This window comes from Arachis hypogaea, chromosome 12 (genome assembly GCF_003086295.3).
Source record: "Arachis hypogaea cultivar Tifrunner chromosome 12, arahy.Tifrunner.gnm2.J5K5, whole genome shotgun sequence".
Classification (NCBI taxonomy): Eukaryota; Viridiplantae; Streptophyta; class Magnoliopsida; order Fabales; family Fabaceae; genus Arachis; species Arachis hypogaea.
This window is the reverse complement of record NC_092047.1, coordinates 17,773,999-17,792,898: the sequence shown is the minus strand read 5'-3', so window position 1 is coordinate 17,792,898 and position 18,900 is coordinate 17,773,999. Positions and strand designations below refer to the sequence as shown.

The 18,900-nt window shown below is 31.0% G+C and overlaps 3 protein-coding genes across 3 annotated transcripts; 1 reads left to right on the top strand and 2 right to left on the bottom strand.

The window, feature by feature from the left end:
* Positions 1-3,122: 3,122 nt before the first annotated feature.
* On the bottom strand, positions 3,123-4,645 carry LOC112727036 (ethylene-responsive transcription factor 1B-like). Its single transcript, XM_025776631.3, has one exon. It carries the CDS (start codon positions 4,445-4,447, stop codon positions 3,638-3,640), a length of 810 nt encoding a protein of 269 aa, XP_025632416.1. The 5' UTR covers positions 4,448-4,645; the 3' UTR covers positions 3,123-3,637.
* A 2,562-nt stretch (positions 4,646-7,207) lies between these two features.
* On the top strand, positions 7,208-9,855 carry LOC112727037 (uncharacterized). The gene is made up of 5 exons (XM_025776632.2): positions 7,208-8,720; positions 8,927-9,070; positions 9,174-9,378; positions 9,481-9,620; positions 9,704-9,855. Exons 1-5 carry the CDS (start codon positions 7,208-7,210, stop codon positions 9,853-9,855), a joined length of 2,154 nt encoding a protein of 717 aa, XP_025632417.2.
* A 5,953-nt stretch (positions 9,856-15,808) lies between these two features.
* LOC140176648 (uncharacterized) lies at positions 15,809-17,899 on the bottom strand. The gene is made up of 3 exons (XM_072208183.1): positions 17,099-17,899; positions 16,910-17,008; positions 15,809-16,528 (listed from the first exon to the last, which is right to left on the bottom strand). The coding sequence occupies exons 1-3, from the start codon at positions 17,897-17,899 to the stop codon at positions 15,809-15,811; spliced, it is 1,620 nt and encodes a 539-aa protein (XP_072064284.1).
* Positions 17,900-18,900: the final 1,001 nt, after the last annotated feature.

The window sequence follows — 18,900 nt, the reverse complement described above, 5'->3', positions numbered from 1 at the left end:
GTTGCAATCAAAATGAGACTTAGAATATCAAAACTTTCAATACAAATTATGGAGGTGGTTAAATAAAATGAAATAGGATTTATCCTTCTAACAACTACTAACTATGTAGTATATGATGTGATGCATGATTATTTTTCACTTTTCTTGAAATTGCTTCTTGCTTTTCTTCATCATTTGTGCTCTGAGAAAAAATAAGTTATGAATTGAGATCATGATTTTATTGGATAGTAAAAATGTGTTACCGAAAAGAAAAAAACTTGTGTTATTGAATTAGTATTTATTTTCATGGAATAATACTCCATTAATGATTACTTCATATCCAAACTACCCTATATTTCAAAGCCCCCATAATTCATAATCAAATAAATTTAGCTAGTGTCTCTTAATTTAGTATTCATCTTCCTAATTAACCTTGAAATACATTCTATCGCCATGAGATAAAGTATATTTTGTTATGATTTTATGTTGATTTAATTTGATATTGAATTGATTTTGTAGTTATGATTAGATTGTATTCTTCGTTTATTAATATGTACTTTTCATTGTGTACTATGCAACACATCTAAATATTATCTGAATTAATTATGTTATATATACATAAATTAGTCACCAGTTAGCCATTATGTGTAGAAATCATATTTAATATATTATTATAAACAAGTTTAGTTATTCATTTATTACTGGTTGAATTTTTTTTATTATGGCATGTTTAATTATTCTGGTGGTGGTTGATTATATAATTGAAAGAATGTTTGAATAAATATGTATAAATATACATAAATATATAATCATTAATTTAGTGATTGAATTTTAATATACATAAAGTACTTTTATTATAAATCTCACATTTTTTAAGAATAAAGTCTCTAAATAGTTTATAAATACAAGACATTTTTTACTTCATGAGCTAACTTTTAAAGTTGAATTAGTATCACTCAATTTTAATTCTAATATGATATTAAAGTTTATTCGATCCAACAATGTTGTTGAGATGTATTACAAATTTTACGTCCCTCAAAGATAGAGCTTCTAAAAAAAATTAGAAGTGTGAGTATCTCTCACCTCACAAATTAGCTTTTGGGATATATCTCAGTTCTAATAATTTTTGTATCTCAAAATGAATTCTAGCATAACCAATGATAAAATGATATTTTAAATTACACTCTTTTTCTCATTATTATCCCAAAAGTAGCAAACTAAAGAATGCTTTCTTTGCGTGCATAGGTTAATGAAGTTAATGTCATTAGTGATGTGTTTTGTTTTCTATGATTTACTGAGATTGATATTGCACATATATTGAATGCTTTTTCGGTTATTGTGGCTGTGAAATCCTCTCATTTCCTTTTGATTAATTACAAACAGGATGTGAAGAAGGGGATAATCGAGATATGATGATGAGATGGAATATAAAATACATAAGGTACTAAATTACTATAAGCTCTATTGATTTGCTTACTTAACTCTATGCTGATACGTATGGAAAATGTTATTTGTACACTAAAATCAGCCACTAAAATTAACTACCAATGTATTTATGTATAAATATATGTGCAGTTTAATTTATTTTTAATATGTATTTATATTCCAATATGTATTTTATACTAGTAGCTGATTTTGGTGTACGTATAGCATAATCCGATATGTATATATGTGATTGTGAAAGTGTTTGATATTAGAGATGGGCAAAGTATAGTATATTATAACGGTTCTGTTAGAGAATCAACTCTAGCTAACTAGAGTCAATTAGTTGAAAAACAGATCTGTTATAATTAAAAAAAAGAATTTATTATACTAAATTTTTAAATTTCAAAACTAAAAATAAAAAAAATTGGTTTGAATTGGCTTATGTTATAGTTAGCCCCTTAAACTTTTTCATATTAATTTGTATATCTTATTCTTAAAGCATGGAGTTTTCTTATCCTTTATATTTATGTTGTGCATGTTTTAAGACTGTGTGTTTATTGGTAATTGCTGAAAAATGTGTTGGTGAGAGTTTATCCAATTTAATGTTATTAGATTATTCACTTGTAAATGTTCATGTTTTTTATGATCATCTTTAAGCGTAAAAGATTGTATTATAAGTTCTCTTAAGAATAAGGTTTTTACTTTTTAGAGAATTTATAATTATATAAAACACTTCTTGTTCTATGAACTAGTTTTTAGAGCTGAGTTAGACCTATTTAATTTCAATTCTAATAGTTTGTACGATGATGGTTTTAAATTGGTTGCAATCAGGATTGTGATTATCCTGGTATGAAAATAGTGATAGTACTTATTACTGCTGTTTTGATATGATGAATCTTGTAATTGTTGTTGCAGTTCAGAATTTTTGATAGTGTCAAAAAAAGGAAAAGAAAATTTAGTGAAACACAAACACAATGACATGGTTTAATCATTGTATATGCAGTTATAGCTAGGGCTTGTTGTGTTTTGATTAGACTCTGAAATGCTTACAATAATCTCTAAATTCCAAAAAAAATCACATGTGATACAACTTAGACAAAAATTTTGAATGTATGGTATTTTTCTGTGCAAGTATATAAATCATTATAAGTTGAGCATTGTTTTTTGTAGAAGCATCATCATCATAAACCTAAGGCCTTTGTAAGTAAGTAATTATACTTGTTGAATGCTTATAATGCAATATGCCTCATAACCAATTACTAAAATGCCTTTGTTGTTTTTCTGTGTTCTATTTGGGATGAAGGTTAGTTTTGGTATTTTCTGTGTTGATTTAATTTCATGCTGAAACCATTTGTTGATTAATAATGACTTGAGTTTTTTTGTCAAAGCAAACTAAGTCTGTGTAAGATGAAGAACATACACTTCAGCAAGAATATATTAGATGATTTTAGATTGTAGTTACAACCCTAATTAAAAAATTACAAAAAAAAAAAACATAAAAATAAAGTTGTCTCAGTTACCACTACAATAATACCATGGCTAATTTGGTTGTATTTGTTGTTGTGAATTGCAGTCTATTAAGACCATGATAGTTATATGTATGCAAAAGCAAACTATATAGAGGAGGAACCACCCAATTTTGGAGAACAATTTGAGTTCAACTAATAAAGATGAAGAGCAAACGGTAGGTTTCTTATATAACTTACAACAATAATTTGACAACATTTCTTTCTTAAGTGGATCAACAAAGAAGAAAGGACCTATTATAGAAGGGAACTCATTTTGGGCATGGATGCCCTAATTCTATATTTATATTTATTTATTTAAAAATATAGTTTCAGAATTTGTTTTATCTAGCATTCATTAAATTTGGTAACAATTAATAAATGCTAAATAAAACAAGTTCTGATTTTTTGTCTTCCTAACATTATCGAAAATTGTTCAGTTTATTTAGTTGTTAGATAATTTTTATAATTAACTTATTGCTATAGTCGTAATTTATCCAATATATAATAAAATTTTATAACAGAATAAAAATTGTTCTAATATTTTAGAACTGAGTAAACTAGCTTGTAAATATTATAATGTTTTTGAATTATTCTAAGATTTTTACTAATTTAGTAGATCAAATAAGATACTAATTGTCAAAAAAAAAAAAGGAAAAAAAAAAGCAAAAGAAACTAAAATATGATTGGATATTGTAGCCGACCACACCTGGCGAATGAGACAGACTTCATTTTTGTGGTAGTATGGAGTAGCTAGGGCTTGTTGTGTTTTGATGATGATGAGATTCTGAAATGCTTAGTAGATACTCAAGATATTCAACTCCCAAATCTTCTAAAACCATGACACCACCACTATTATTGTTATTATTAGTAGTAGTAGTAGTAGTTGATGAAGATTCCTTAGATGATGATGATGATGATGATTCCTTGCTTTTGTTCTTGATGTTCTTGTTTTTAGACTTTGAGGACCATGATGACAATTTTCTTTGGAGGGAGTTCCTCTCTTTGAGTGCAAGTGCAGGTGAAGAAGAAGAAGAAGAAAAGGGTTTGTGTTTGTTGTTGGAATCAGAATCCATGATGATTCCTTGCAAAGAATCTTTGACCCTTTGGAAAGAAAAGTTGAGAAGAGCAGAGTAGCCTCTCATGGAGTATGCAGCTTGATCATAAGCCAAAGCAGCTTCTTCAGCACTCTCGAATGTTCCAAGCCAAACCCTTCTTCCATTTCTTGTTGTGTCTCGAATTTCCGCTGCGAATTTTCCCCATGGCCTCTTTCGAACTCCTATGTAACTTCTTCTTCCTCTTCTTTTACCATCTTCCTCTTTTTCTTCTTCGTGTTTCTTCTCCTTCTTTAAGGTTCTTGATTCTGATGATGATGATGATGAGAAGTCAACCATGTCAAACGATAAAGAATCTTCAAATGGTTCATCAAAACCAACACAATCATTGTTCTTCATTGGTTGGAACCCAAACGAGGCAGTGTATGATGAATCTTGATCCCAAAAATCTGTGTTGTGGAAGAACAAAGGATTATTGGTCATTTTTGGCAACTGATAAGGATCATTTCAATTTCTCTTTTGGATATATCATCATTTATATAATCATGTTGACCCCAAAACCTATAATCTTTGGTATAGTATGATTATGTGTCACTATCATTTATGACGTCATACTAATAATTCAAGAGCACCTATGGGCTATGGTAACATTTGTGAAAGAATATTCATCTTGTTTTGTCTTATTAGAAAAAAAAAAAATTTCTTAGATGTAGTTAGATATGTAGAGATGAGATCCAATGATGGTTTTTTTGTTTGAATTTTCAAACCTTATTATGTCATTTGTGGAGGTGTATATTAAAAATTTAAAATTAATTACTAATATAAAATATTTTAAAAATAATTTAAACAAAATATATATTTATATATAAATATATGGTAATTAATTTTAATAATTATTTTTTGTGTATATACAAATAGCATTTTTGATATATAGTATAGGCCAAAATTCAATTATATTGTAATTTCAAGAATAATCTTCATGTATAGCTTGTTTTGATCAATTGGATTTTAGTTTAGATTATAATTTTTCATGGTGTAATCTACTAAATTTTATAGCTAGATAGAAATATAATTATTTATATTATTTTTTTATTTTTAAAAAATAATTTTATAATATAGTATTAAAGTCTAATGCTTGTTGATTTAAAAAAATACAGCATAAGAAAAATTAAAAAAAAAATCTATGTTAAATTTATACAAATCTAAAAAAAAAAAATTCTCGCATCAATGATATGTTAGAGATATAATTATTAATCGATTGAGTTGATCTAAAATAAAAATATTAGTAAAGTGATAAAATAATAATATTTTAATTATTCTTAAATCAAGATAATGAACATTTCAAATAATATAATAATGTTATAAATTTAAAGATAATTAAAATATTATTTTATTATTTTATTAATTTTTTTCGTTATTAATACGATACTATTTCATGACATAATATAAATTTCATATCAATTGAGGATATAGTTTTGATAATGATTGTGAGACAACTTTAACTATTTGAACTAACTTTTGAAATTAAAATAGTTACTAATTAAATTCTCATAATTTCTATTGTATAGTTAAACCATATTAATTAATTTGGTTTATTTGTTTGACGTTCTTGAAAGATAGAGATAACATATAATTGAGGTAATACCAAAATGAAGTCAATATATTTTTATATGAAAAATCTACTTACAACTAAAACTGACGTGTAATATTAAATGTATTTATCAAGTGTTAAACACACGGTCCTACAAACAGAGAACCACGCGAAAAACAGAACCAACAAAATCAACTAAACTATCTAAATACACATCCAATCCAATGATCCAATTCCCCACTACCTTGAGAAATCTCCTACCAAAAATCCAATGCCCCAACCAACAACTTCTTCGGCAATAACTTCAACATATTGTCACCAATGTTCTGGAAACCGGACCGGACCGGCCGGTTCGACCGGTTTAACCGTGAACCGGCGCTGCAAGCGGTCCGATCCTTATCTGAAAACCGCGGAGAGAAGAACTGCTCAAGAACCGGCGAACCGATCAAAAACCGGCCAGTTGGACCGAACCGGTGACCGGCCGGTTACGCAGCTTACACTAAACGACGCCGTTTTACGTTTTTAAAAAAAAAATAAAAAAAACAAACCCGACCCGCCCGTGGAGCACCCCACCCCCCTTTCTTCCCCCGAGCCCCGACCCCATTCATTCATTAATCATCATCTGAATCATCTCCAATGGAGAAGAAGAACCCTAGCGGCGCTGCCTGAAGCCCTGTCGCCATCCCTCGCCCCCGTGGTGTCGCCATCCTTAGCTCCAGCAACCCTCCAATCTCCATCGTCGCCTGGTTCCTGCCTAGTAGCCCTCAATTTCGATCGTCTTCATCTTCTCAAGTCTCAACACCAGCACGCAGTAGCCTCTCATCGGCGGTCCTCAACAGTCAACACCGGTAGCCCTCCATCGACCCCAGGTGAGTGACTCGTCCTCTGCTCATTTCTCTTTGTCCTTCGCCTCGTCCTCTGTAAACTGAACTGAACTTAGACCTCTGCTCATGTTCTCTTTCTCTTTGTCCTCAATGTTAACTAAACTTAGACCTCGGCTTAATTCCTCTTTGTTGCACAATTTCTATTTGTTGGTCAATTTGTGTTTGGTGCTCTGCTCTATTTTCTGCTCTATTTTGTGAACTGAACTGTGCATTTCCTGCTCAATTTGTGTTCAGTGAACTTGCTCTGTGCATTTTCTAATTTCAATTTCTGATTTCAATTCCTGTGAACTTGCTCTTTGTGAACTGTGCATTTTCTGTGAACTGAACTGAACTGAACTGTGCATTTTGACATTTTCTGCTCTATTTTGTGAACTGAACTGTGCATTTTCTGCTCTATTTTGCAGCTTAATTCCTCTTTGTTGCACAATTTCTATTTGTTGGTCAATTTGTGTTTGGTGCTCTGCTCTATTTTCTGCTCTATTTTGTGAACTGAACTGTGCATTTCCTGCTCAATTTGTGTTCGGTGAACTTGCTCTGTGCATTTTTTTATTTCAATTTTTTATTTCAATTCCTGTGAACTTGCTCTTTGTGAACTGTGCATTTTCTATGAACTTCGTTCCTCTGCTCAATTTCTATTTGACTGTTTGTTGGTTAGCAATTAGCATAAGAAATTAATAATCTGAAAAGTAAGTGGCTGTGTTTGTTCATTGTGTTGTGTTGTATTGTGTTGTGTTGTTTAATTTCATACATGTTTTATTAATTTTAGTTATGGAAGATAGTATTAATCAAGAAGCAACTGCTGATAACAATGCTTCTGTGAATAATAACATGCCTGCCGATACTCCTATTCCGAATGATGCTGCTAATCCTAATTCCCGTAGTGCTAACGATAGTCATTCACAAGGTTCTTCTAACCTTAGGGGAAAAACGGATTTAGCTTGGAAATATGTTTCTCTACAACACGTGAATGGAAAACCACAATATCAATGTTTATTTTGTCTACAAGTTTTCAATGGAGGTGGAATTCACAGGATGAAGAAACATCTAGCAAAGATTATTGGAGACGTGAAAAAATGTCCTAAAGTTCCATATGATGTGGAAAAACAGATGAAAAGTTTGTTGAAAGATATTCAGGCCAGCAAAAAGAAAAGAAAAGTAAGTTTTGGTGAAGAGGGTGGTGATGAGGTAGAGGATGCAATTGATGAGGCAATAGCTCAAGAAGAACAGGAACAGCAGCGTACCTCGAGTCAGCAAGGAGTTGGAGGCGATCCAAAGAAAAAAGCCAAAGTCATTCCTCCTATGTTTGCACCAAGAACAACTCCAGGAGCTCAACCAAGTATTAAAAGTGTTATGCAAAACAAAGAGGCGATACACGAGGTTGATAAACGATTTGCTCGGTGGCTTTTGGATTGTAAAATTCCATTTAATGCTGTGATGTCGCCATATTTCCAAGATATGTTAGATGGTGTTGCTGGTATTGGACCTGGTTACAAGGGGCCTTCTTATGATAAGTTAAGGGTTCATTTGTTGGCTGATCTTAAAAGAAAAAGTCAAATGCTAGTTGATAGTTATAGGAGTGCATGGAAGGAAACTGGATGTACCCTCATGGCTGATGGTTGGACAGATCAAAGACAAAGAACGTTAATCAATTTCTTGGTGTATTGTTCTAAAGGTTTGTGCTTTCTGAAATCAGTAGATGCTTCCAGTATGGTAAAAAATGCTTCACACTTGTGTACTTTGTTTTCTGAGGTGATTGAATGGATTGGCCCAAATAATATTGTGCATGTTGTGACTGACAATGCGGCCAATTATGTTGCTGCTGGTAGGCTTATCAATAGAAAATATGATAATATCTATTGGTCACCATGTGCTGCTCATTGCCTTAATCTTATTTTAAAAGATATAAGCAGCATGGCGCATATTTCTAACCTTGCAACTCGTGCTTCAAAGATCACAGTATTTGTGTACAATCATACGGTTTTCTTATCTTGGCTAAGAGAAAGACCTAAGTGGAGAGAAATTGTACGTCCTGGTGCAACCCGGTTTGCAACTGTGTTTATTACATTGAAGAGCATCTTTGACCGTAAAAAGGAGTTGCAACAATTGGTTGTAGATTCAATTTTCACTGATCACAAATTAGGAAGGAGTGCTACTGGTAGAGCTGTGAGTGCTATTATTCTGGATGCCAAATTTTGGGACGATTGCTTTACTGTATGTAAACTTGTGAGCCCTCTGATTTACTTGCTGAGGGTTGTTGATGCTGATGACCCCCATCTTTGGGGTATGTTTATGAAGGAATGTTAAGGGCAGAAGATGCAATTAAGGAGATGTTTAGGCAATCCAAGACTGCATATCAGCCGTATACAGATATTATCAACTCAAGATGGGACAAGCATTTGAAGAAAGATCTTCATGCGGCAGCTTACTTCCTGAATCCTAAATTCTTTTTTAATGAAAATTATAAAGAAGCACCTGATGTTATGTGAGGTTTGCTTGATCTTGTTACCTTGTATTGCAAGTATAACAATTTGGATTCAGTTCAGGCAATGAAAGAAATACATTTATATAGAGATCGGAAGGAAAGTTTTGATAGACAAGAAGTTATTCCAGCTGCATCTGAACTTAAGCCTGGTAAGAATATGGTTGAATATTTGTTTAATCAATAGTAACTTGTTTTGAGCTCCTATGTTCTTAATTAATATCTTATAATATGTTATGATTTTATAATTGGTAGATGAATGGTGGAGGTTATTCGGAGGCTCTGCTCCATGTCTACAAAAGATAGCTGTTCGCATTCTTAGCCAAGCATCTGCTTCTTCTGGGTGTGAGAGAAATTGGAGCCTTTTTGACCAAATTCATACAAAAAGAAGAAATAGATTGGAGCATGATAGACTGAATGACATTGTTTATGTTACCTATAATTTGCGTCTTAAATCCAGGTAATATATGTTTCATGAAATACTATATTGTTTCATTTGTAATCTTTATCATAATAAATTTGTAAATTATTAAATCTCCATATATTGTATTTAACCTTTTAGGAAGGAAAAAGAAAAAAGAAAGCAAAAGACACAGCATGATCCAATTGATTATGAAAGTATCAGTCAAGTTGACTTCTGGGTGACTGAAGAGGTTGTAGAGAAAGAGCCTGATCTTCCTAGTAATGTGGATGACTTATTGCGTGAGTATAGTATATTTAATTTCTAATGATTTATTAGAATGTTGTTAGTTTATAATATAATGATAACATTTCTATTTTATTAGGTGAAATTGATGCTGATTTATATCCAAGTGGCGGTGGTAGTAGTGGTCTTTATGCTGCATCTCTTTCTTCTGCTGATCAGGGTGGGAATGAAGGTGAAGATCATCCCACCGAAGCAGATTTGCAACAAGTTCTTGCGGATTTTGATTATTGATAAACCATGATGTTAGGATGTGTATTTGGTTGATGATATTTTATGTAGTGTTTTAAATTTCGAAGATATTTTAAGATTTATATCAGACTATAATTATATTTTAGGATGTGTATTTATAATTTATTTATTATTCTACTCTAAAACAATTTTTTCGGTTGAACCACCGGTTGAACCGGTTAGACCAGTGAACCAATGACTAGAGCGGTTTGATGACCGATCCGGTTTTTTGAACCTTGATTGTCACATTTGTATCAACTAACTTCTCACATCATATTTTATAATTTATTTTAACATTATCCATGTTCATAAATATTTTAAGACTACAACTTGTCAGAAATAATATGATGGTTTAATTACTCGAAGAATTCTTATAATTTTATTAAATTTTTAATTAGATTTTTATATTATTTTTTTATTGAATCTTCATATCATATCAAATTTTGTAATTAAATCTCTACTATAATAAAAATATTAGAATTAACAGAATATTATATTAAACAAAACGAATATACCTAACATTTGACTGAATATTTTCTATAGTTCAACAGAATATTTTGTTAATTTTAATATTTTTGTCACGGTAAAAACTTAATTATAAAATCTGATATGATATAAAGATCCAATTAAAAAAAAATACAGGGACCTAATTAAAAATTCGATAAAATTATAAGAACCGACAGAATAATTAAACTTATTATAAGTCATAATTATTTCTAATTACAAAAAATTCGAACACTGCTAAAATTAATTACAAAAATTTAACTAACATTATATTCATAAAAATTAATTTTGTTAATAAAAATATCTAATTATTAATTTTTTATTTTTTTAATAAAAAATACATTAAATTTTTAAATTATTCTTACTATTATCTTCGATCTCTTAACATACTAAATAATAATAAAAATGACTACCCCTTTAATTTTTCAAACCCTAAATTTTTTGAAAAGTATAGGTAGACAATAAAAATACTAAATAATGTAAACAATTGATATATCGGATGTTTAATTCACTAGATGTACGGATGATTATTCTAATATTAAAATTTAAGTAGGTAATTTAGGAGTGTAATGTATTTTTATTTTATTAGGCCAATCTTAAAGCTCATTGTTCATATTGTCTACCTAACAAAATCCTAAATTTTTAAATTTTTGATCCATCTTGCTTCGGTCTCTAGAATATTTTCTTTTGCATTCACTCTCAATTTCTACCTCACCATGATCCCATACATCCACCTCTTCTCTTTCTCCCTCGTCTTGAGTTCCATACCTCCCTTGAATTCAGATTCAGATCAAAATTAAAAAAAAAAAATTAATTCAGAAATTGTTGTAGTTATAGTTATGAAGGCATAGTGCTATTGTTGTTTGTTGATTGTGGTGGTGATGTCGTCAAAGTGGGGATTGGACCCGTGTTTGGAAATGACGTGGCGCTCCTCCTCCACCTATCTTCTTCTTCATTGGTGACAAAACCCTTTCTCTTCCTCCATGCGTTGATCGTTCGAGATGGCGGCGATTGTGATTCCCTCCGCCCTTTCCTTTTATTTTTTGAGGTGAAGAATATTTTTTATCTTTGAAATTTAGTTAAAATTTTAAAAATATCTTTAAATTTTATTTTGTTTTAAGTTTGTCTCAAAAATTTTTTATTTACATCAAATATATTCTTAACGATTAATTTTTTAATAAATTAAAAACTAGTTCAAGAATAATTTCATAAGAACAACTCTCAATATAAACAAATCAAGCATAATTTTTATATATTATTGTTAGATTGGTCTTACATTTTTTAAAAAGGATAAAGTATATTTTTTATCCTTGAAATTTGGCAAAAGTTTCAAAAATACTCCTAAGTTTTATTTTATTTCAATTTTGTCTCAAAAGTTTTCGATTTACATTAAATATATACTTGACGGCTAAATTTTCAAAACATTTAAGACCAATCTAACAGTAATATATGAAAATTATGCTTGATTTGCTTGTGTTAAGGGTTGTTCTTACGAAATTGTTGTTGAATTGGTGTTAAATTTTTTGAAAAATTAGCCGTTAAAGGTATATTTGATGCAAATAAAAAATTTTTGGGACAAAATTGAAACAAAATAAAACTTAAGAGTATTTTTAAAATTTGTATCAACTTTTAGGGACAAAAGATATACTTTATCCTTTTAAAAATTTAGCTTTTAAAAATATATTTAATACAAATCAAAAATTTTTTAAACAAAATTAAAATAAAATAAAACTTAAAAATATTTTTAAAACTTTTTGACAAATTTCAAAGATAAAATATACTTTACCCCTTCTCTTTTCCTTATTCTCCTTTTATTTTGTTTCTCTCTATCTCTTCTTTACTATTTGTCTCTTTTAAATATGGAGAACTCTAGATTTGGAGGTTACTAAATTTAAAGTTTATGACCGACCAAATTTAATTCTGTCATCCTCTTTGGAATTGGAAGAAATCCTAAGAAAAAATTTAAAGAATCCTGATCGATAACTTAAAGCAAAATTTTTATTGATATTAAAAATTAGTAAATATTAAAAATAGATAAGATCATTGTTTTGACATAGAAGGTTTGTACAAAAAATAAGTATGAACTACATTTTAATAATTAACTATAAAAAATATTTGTGAACCTTCTCAATGTAAAAAATACTTTATTAAAATATTTTTTAATATTTAATAATAAATTTTGAAAATAAATTATTAAATTATTTATGTTTAATTATTTTATTGTAGATATTAATTACCGTTAGCTTAGTATGGATCATTATTACATAATACACACTTATAAATTTTGAGAGAAGTAATTACACATACCTAATAACTATAATATCTTTAATATAATCAACAAACCATACAACAAATTGAATGAGGAATCTAAGGCTTCCTACAATTATTAATACATTATATTAAAATAGTAGATGCTCTAGTTTGCGCACTGGTTATGAATTAATTGGCATTAAGATTGTCGTTGTATCTCTCTTAAAAGATATCAGATCAGATATTTAGGAATAATTACTTTCAGTGAGAAAATAATGTATAATGCGTATGTCGTTGTATGAATATATATGTAAATTTTAAAATTTTATTTAATTACTATAGGAATGATAGAGACGGAACATGTACTTAAGAAAGTGGGTTAGGATACAATAATTTAGAACTCGCAAATAAAAATAGAATGGATAGTATCTAAGTAGAAAGAGCCGAGTGGGGCCGGATATAGGAAAAAATCCATCTCTACTCGCCTGCCACCCCTAAATACAAACCACTAATGTTTGGTTATAATAATTTTTAATGACCAAGTGCTCTTGTGTGTGGCTTGGATTGTTTCTGCTGTTAGAATCTCTTTATAAAACTAGTAATTTACGTACCTCTAGCCATTGTCAATAAATTTTTTGATTTAATTTGAAACTTCCAATTCTTGAATTACAGAGAGCCAGATGGAATCAAAGTGTATTTTTTGTTGTTGTTATGATCAGAATTGGAGACCCAAATTTTATAAAGTTTATGATGAACAGTCGTGTTCTTTCCATCAAAGAACAGACCAACTGTCAATATAATAATGAATAATTACAATACCACCCAAACTAATTTCTATATTAACAAATTGGACCACAATTAGAATAAAAATTCTAACATTCTCCCACTTGGTCCAACATTTGTTACGTATAGTTTGTAATTACATACTATGCTTAAACAATTAAGACAAATTACACGAATCATAGCGGTAGTTTCTCATTAATCGAGTATTACCTTCTATGTATTACAACGTAATATCTCCTAACTGAATAAACTCTTCATGTGGTATTTCTGTAGGAATAAGCCCAATGCTTATTCTAGGTCATTCACTGAATTTTATTTGTCATTCTCAATCATGTATGCGCATATATACTGACCAAATGAGAAACAAACAATAATAGGAATTTCATATCCAAATATGTCATATAATATAACATGAGTCATATAAGTGACGTTACAGAACATAAACCCATACTAGTAACATGATCCTTAAACAATCCTGGTGGCATGCCTTTTGTCAAAGGATCAGCTATCATCTGTTTAGTACTAATATGCTCTATCTGTACCTCATTAGACCTAACTCGGTCTTTAATGGCTAAGTACTTAATGTCGATGTGCTTACTTCGACTACTACTTCTATTATTCTTAGCCATAAACACAGCAGCTGAATTGTCACAATATATTCTTAATGGCCTAGAGATACAATCCATAATCTTAAGCCCAGAGATGAAATTCTTTAACCAAACACCTTGTGATGTAGCCTCAAAACAAGCAATAAACTCGGCTTCCATGGTAGAAGTGGCTACAAGTGATTGTTTTGCACTCTTCCAAGATACTGCTCCATCAGCAAGCATAAAGATGTATCCTGACGTTGACTTTCTAGAATCAACACATCCCGCCAAGTCTGAATCTGAGTATCTAATAATTTCCAAATTGTCGGTTTGTCTATATGTAAGCATGAAGTCCTTGGTCCCTTGAAGGTACCTTAAGACCTTCTTTGTAGCTCTCCAATGGATAATTCCTGGATTGCTTTGATATCTTCCTAACATGCTAACAGCAAAAGCAATGTCAGGTCTTGTACAGACCTGAGCATACATTAGGCTTCCAACAGCTGAAGCATAAGGAATATTCTGCATCTGTTTCTTTTCAAGTTCATTTTTGGGACATTGATTTAAGCAGAATTTGTCACCTTTCACAATAGGTGCAACACTTGGTGAACAATTTTGCATTTTAAACCTCTCAAGAACTTTATTAATATAGGCTTCTTGAGATAAACCTAAAATTCCTTTATGTTTATCTCTATGAATCTTTATGCCAATGACATAAGATGCATCACCCATATCTTTCATATCAAAATGTCTAGAGAGAAATTGTTTCACTTCATGTAACAACCCTAAATCATTTGTTGCAAGCAAAATATCATCTATATATAAGATGAGAAATATGATCTTGCTCCCACTAACCTTGTGATATATACATTGATCAGAAATATTTTCAATGAATCCAAATGAAGAAATCACATTGTGAAACTTCAAATACCACTGTCGGGAAGCCTGCTTAAGACCATACATTGCTCTCTTAAGCTTGCAAACTAACTCCTTACCAGCACTTGAGATAAACCCTTCGGGTTGTCTCATATAGACCTCTTCTTCCAAATCTCCATTAAGGAAGGCCGTTTTCACATCCATTTGATGCAATTCCATGTTAAAGTGTGCTACCAATGCCATAATGATGCGGAAAGAGTCTTTCTTTGAAACAGGAGAAAAGGTTTCCCTGTAGTCAACTCCTTCCCTTTGAGTAAATCCTTTGGCAACAAGTCGAGCCTTGTAGCGCTCAATATTACCTGATGAATCCTTCTTGGTTTTAAATACCCATTTACAGCCAATGGCCTTTTCCCCATCAGGCAATTCTACAAGATCCCAAACTTGGTTATCTGCCATAGAATTCATTTCATCCTTCATAGCATCTAGCCAGAAATTGGAATTACGACTTTCCATTGCTTGTGAAAACGTCGTTGGGTCATTTTCATCACAAACATCATAGTCAGACTCAACAAGATACACTACATAGTCACTAGAAATTGCAGGCTTTTTTATTCTTGTTGATCTTCTTAATGTTACATCATCAACCTCTTGTAAAGGTAGTGGCATAACAGGTTCTCCCTCTTCTTGAAGTTGCTCTTGAGCAATATGTTCTTGAACAACATTTTCATTTTGAAGAGTTTGATCCTCCACCATATGATCTACTTGAACATTATCTTCATGATGTGGAACATTAGTAATAGGTTGTTCTACATTGACCCTATTTGTATGGGCATTGTATTGAACAATCATTCTTGTACATGGAGAGGTTTGATAAACATTATCATTCTCAACAACTTTAAGAGGATGATTTCTCCCACTTTCCACATCATGCTCTAAAAACCTTGCATTTTTAGATTCAACTATTTTACTTGAATGGGAGGGACAATAAAATCTGTAACCTTAGACTTTTCTGCATAGCCGATAAAATAGGCACTTATCGTCCTTGGGTCCAACTTCCTTTCTTGTGGATTATAAATCCGAACTTCAGCAGGACAACCCCAAATACGTATATGATTCAAACTAGGTTTCCAACCTTTCCATAGCTCAAATGGCGTTTTAGAAACTGCATTTGTTGGAACTCTATTTAATATATACGCAGCTGTCTTAAGGGCTTCACTCCACAAGGATAAAGGAAGATTGGAGTTGCTAAGCATACTCCTCACCATATCCAGCAAAGTCCTATTTCTTCTTTCAGCTACACCATTTTGATCTGGTGTGCCAGGCATGGTGTATTGTGCCACAATACCATGCTCTTGAAGATACTTTGCAAATGGACCAGGTGCTTGTCCACTTTCAGTATATCTCCCATAGAATTCTCCACCTCTATCTGATCTCACGATCTTAATTTTCTTTCCGCATTGTTTCTCTACTTCAGCTTTATAAACTTTAAAAGCGTCCAATGCCTCATATTTATTATGAAGCATATAGAGATACATATATCGTGAATAATCATCAATAAAGGAGATGAAGTATTTCTGACCACTTAAGGACATATCAGGACAACATATGTCAGTGTGAATTATTTCTAATATGTCAGAACTCCTTTTAGCACCTTTTTGAGACCTTTTGGTTTGCTTTCCCTTAATGCAATCCACACAAGTATCAAAATCAGTAAAGTCTAGAGTTTCAAGAACTCCATCACTTACTAATTTCTTTATTCTCTCAATGGAGATGTGTCCCAACCTTCGGTGCCATAACATGGAGGATTTTTCATTCATACCATTACCATGCATAACCATAAGACTAGATGGAACATTATTAGCTAAATGGACTTTAAATAAATCACCAATTAAAGTACCACGTCCAATAATATTAGAATTTTTAATAATGTCAACAGAATCATCATAAAAATTTATACATAATCCTTGTTTTACAAGCTTAGATAAAGAAATTAAATTTTTAGAAAAATCTGGAATATAAAAGGTTCTTTCTAAATCTAAAATACAACCAGTACTTAATACAAGCCTAAATGTTCCAACAGCTTCCACACGTGAACGCATCCGATTGCCCATATAGATGCTCAGTTTACTTCCTATCGGTTTCCTTTTCCTTATGAAACCCTGCATGGTATTTGAAATATGAATTTCAGCACCAGAATCAATCCACCAAGTGTCATGACATATTTCAAAAAAATTAGATTCAAAACACACTGAAGGAATAAGATCACAAAGGTTAGTACCTTTCTTTTCAAGCCAAACTTTAAATTTTGGGCACTCCTTCTTCATGTGTCCTTTCTTTTTACAAAAGAAACACCGTGCACCTTCTTTCTTCATAGGATGGGATACAATACCCTTTCCTTTCTTCTTATGAGCTTGCTTTTTACTACCCTCATTTGTCACTAATAGTGCACTTTCACCAAGTTCCTGAATTAGCCTTCCTTCCTCTTGCACACACATCACCAGTAATTCATTAATGGACCATTTTTCCTTATGTGTGTTATAAGAAATCTTAAATGGTCCGTACTGGACAGGAAGAGAATTCAGAATAAGATGCACCAGAAATGAGTCAGAGATCTCAACCTCTAAAGCTTTCAGTTGTGCTGTAATGTCTCTCAACCTCATGATATGTTCACGCACACCTCTTACGCCGGTAAGCCTCATAGATGACAATTGTGCCATTAGGGTGCTTGCAAGTGCCTTACTAGAAGACTCAAACTGTTCATCAATAGCCTTCATATAATCCTTGACATTCCTACAATCAGGAATTGAACCTCGGATACTAGCTGAAATACGAGACTTAATGAACATCATACTTAAACGGTTGGATTTCTCCCACCGTTCGTATAATGCTACCTCGGCTTGAGAACTAGCATCAGTAGGTGTCGGAGGCTCTTCCCTACGAAGAGCATAGTCAAGGTCTGCACACCCTAAGTGAAAGAGAATCTTATCTTTCCATTCTTTATAGTTGTCACCACTTAACAAATGAACTTCAGATACAGTTTCAGATATCATTACTGCTGCAAATAATAAATCATGCTAACATTACTCAACTTTAAATAGGCACATCAAAATCTATAATATATGATAATACATGCCAATGCAAGTCATATCAAAATAAATATAAATTATAGTATCATTAAAATCTACCTGTGGGCAAAGATTTTAACACACATAATATTTACTATATGAACTAAAGTATTGAAACTAGAAAATAAAATACTACTTCTTAATACCTGTAGGCTAATTAAGAAGTAAAAAATATTTTCTATTTCAATCTAATTATATGTGAATAACATAATAAATTCCTGTAGGTAAGTTTATTATATAGTTCACAACAATTACAAATATATTATATTAATATTTATGTGATTTCTTTAAATATAATTATTATTAAGGATGCTGTGGCTACTCCTCAATAAATCATATATTAATCACAATATGATATGCAGCGGAAGAATTTATATTGCATGCAAATATAATCATTAAATAAATAAATTCAATAACATGATTAATATCAAAAGTGAAGATGATCTAATGGATAACTATTTTGCCAATATTTAGAAGATCCAAGTTCAAACCTCACTCCAACCAAAATTTGAATTTTATAATAAAATTTAAATTTTGAAACACAACAACTTCAACGTAAAAGTAGAAAGCATTTAATATTATATAACAAACAAAATTCATCCATTGAAACAAGTTTATTCTGTCTTCTTTCTTCCACCGTCTTCCCTTTCTTCTTCTCTCTTTCCTTTTTTTTTTAATTCAAGAATAAGAAAACTTATGGGAATCATGGAAAATTATACTATTATGAAGAACAACTACGACACAAATTTAGAAGATTCTTTCTGAGAATATTATTTATTATTCTCTCTTCTTATGGTACGTCAACTTTAACTTTCAATGATTTTTCTTACTTATTTCAAAATTCATACTACACATTCTTCTTTTGAAAATAATTTATCAAAATAATGCAGAGTAATCAAATTTTTAAATGGCAAGGCAGAGACAAT

Coding starts and splice junctions, on each gene's coding strand:
- LOC112727036 (XM_025776631.3), bottom strand. CDS start 4,447: ATGACCAATAATCCTTTGTTCTTCCACAACACAGATTTTTGGGATCAA.
- LOC112727037 (XM_025776632.2), top strand. CDS start 7,208: ATGGAAGATAGTATTAATCAAGAAGCAACTGCTGATAACAATGCTTCT. Junction 9,071..9,173: donor TGCATCTGAACTTAAGCCTG/GTAAGAATATGG, acceptor TATAATTGGTAG/ATGAATGGTGGAGGTTATTC. Junction 9,379..9,480: donor AATTTGCGTCTTAAATCCAG/GTAATATATGTT, acceptor TTAACCTTTTAG/GAAGGAAAAAGAAAAAAGAA.
- LOC140176648 (XM_072208183.1), bottom strand. CDS start 17,899: ATGATATCTGAAACTGTATCTGAAGTTCATTTGTTAAGTGGTGACAAC. Junction 17,009..17,098: donor TTTGTGATCTTATTCCTTCA/GTGTGTTTTGAA, acceptor AATACCATGCAG/GGTTTCATAAGGAAAAGGAA. Junction 16,529..16,909: donor CTGTTGGAACATTTAGGCTT/GTATTAAGTACT, acceptor GATTGCATTAAG/GGAAAGCAAACCAAAAGGTC.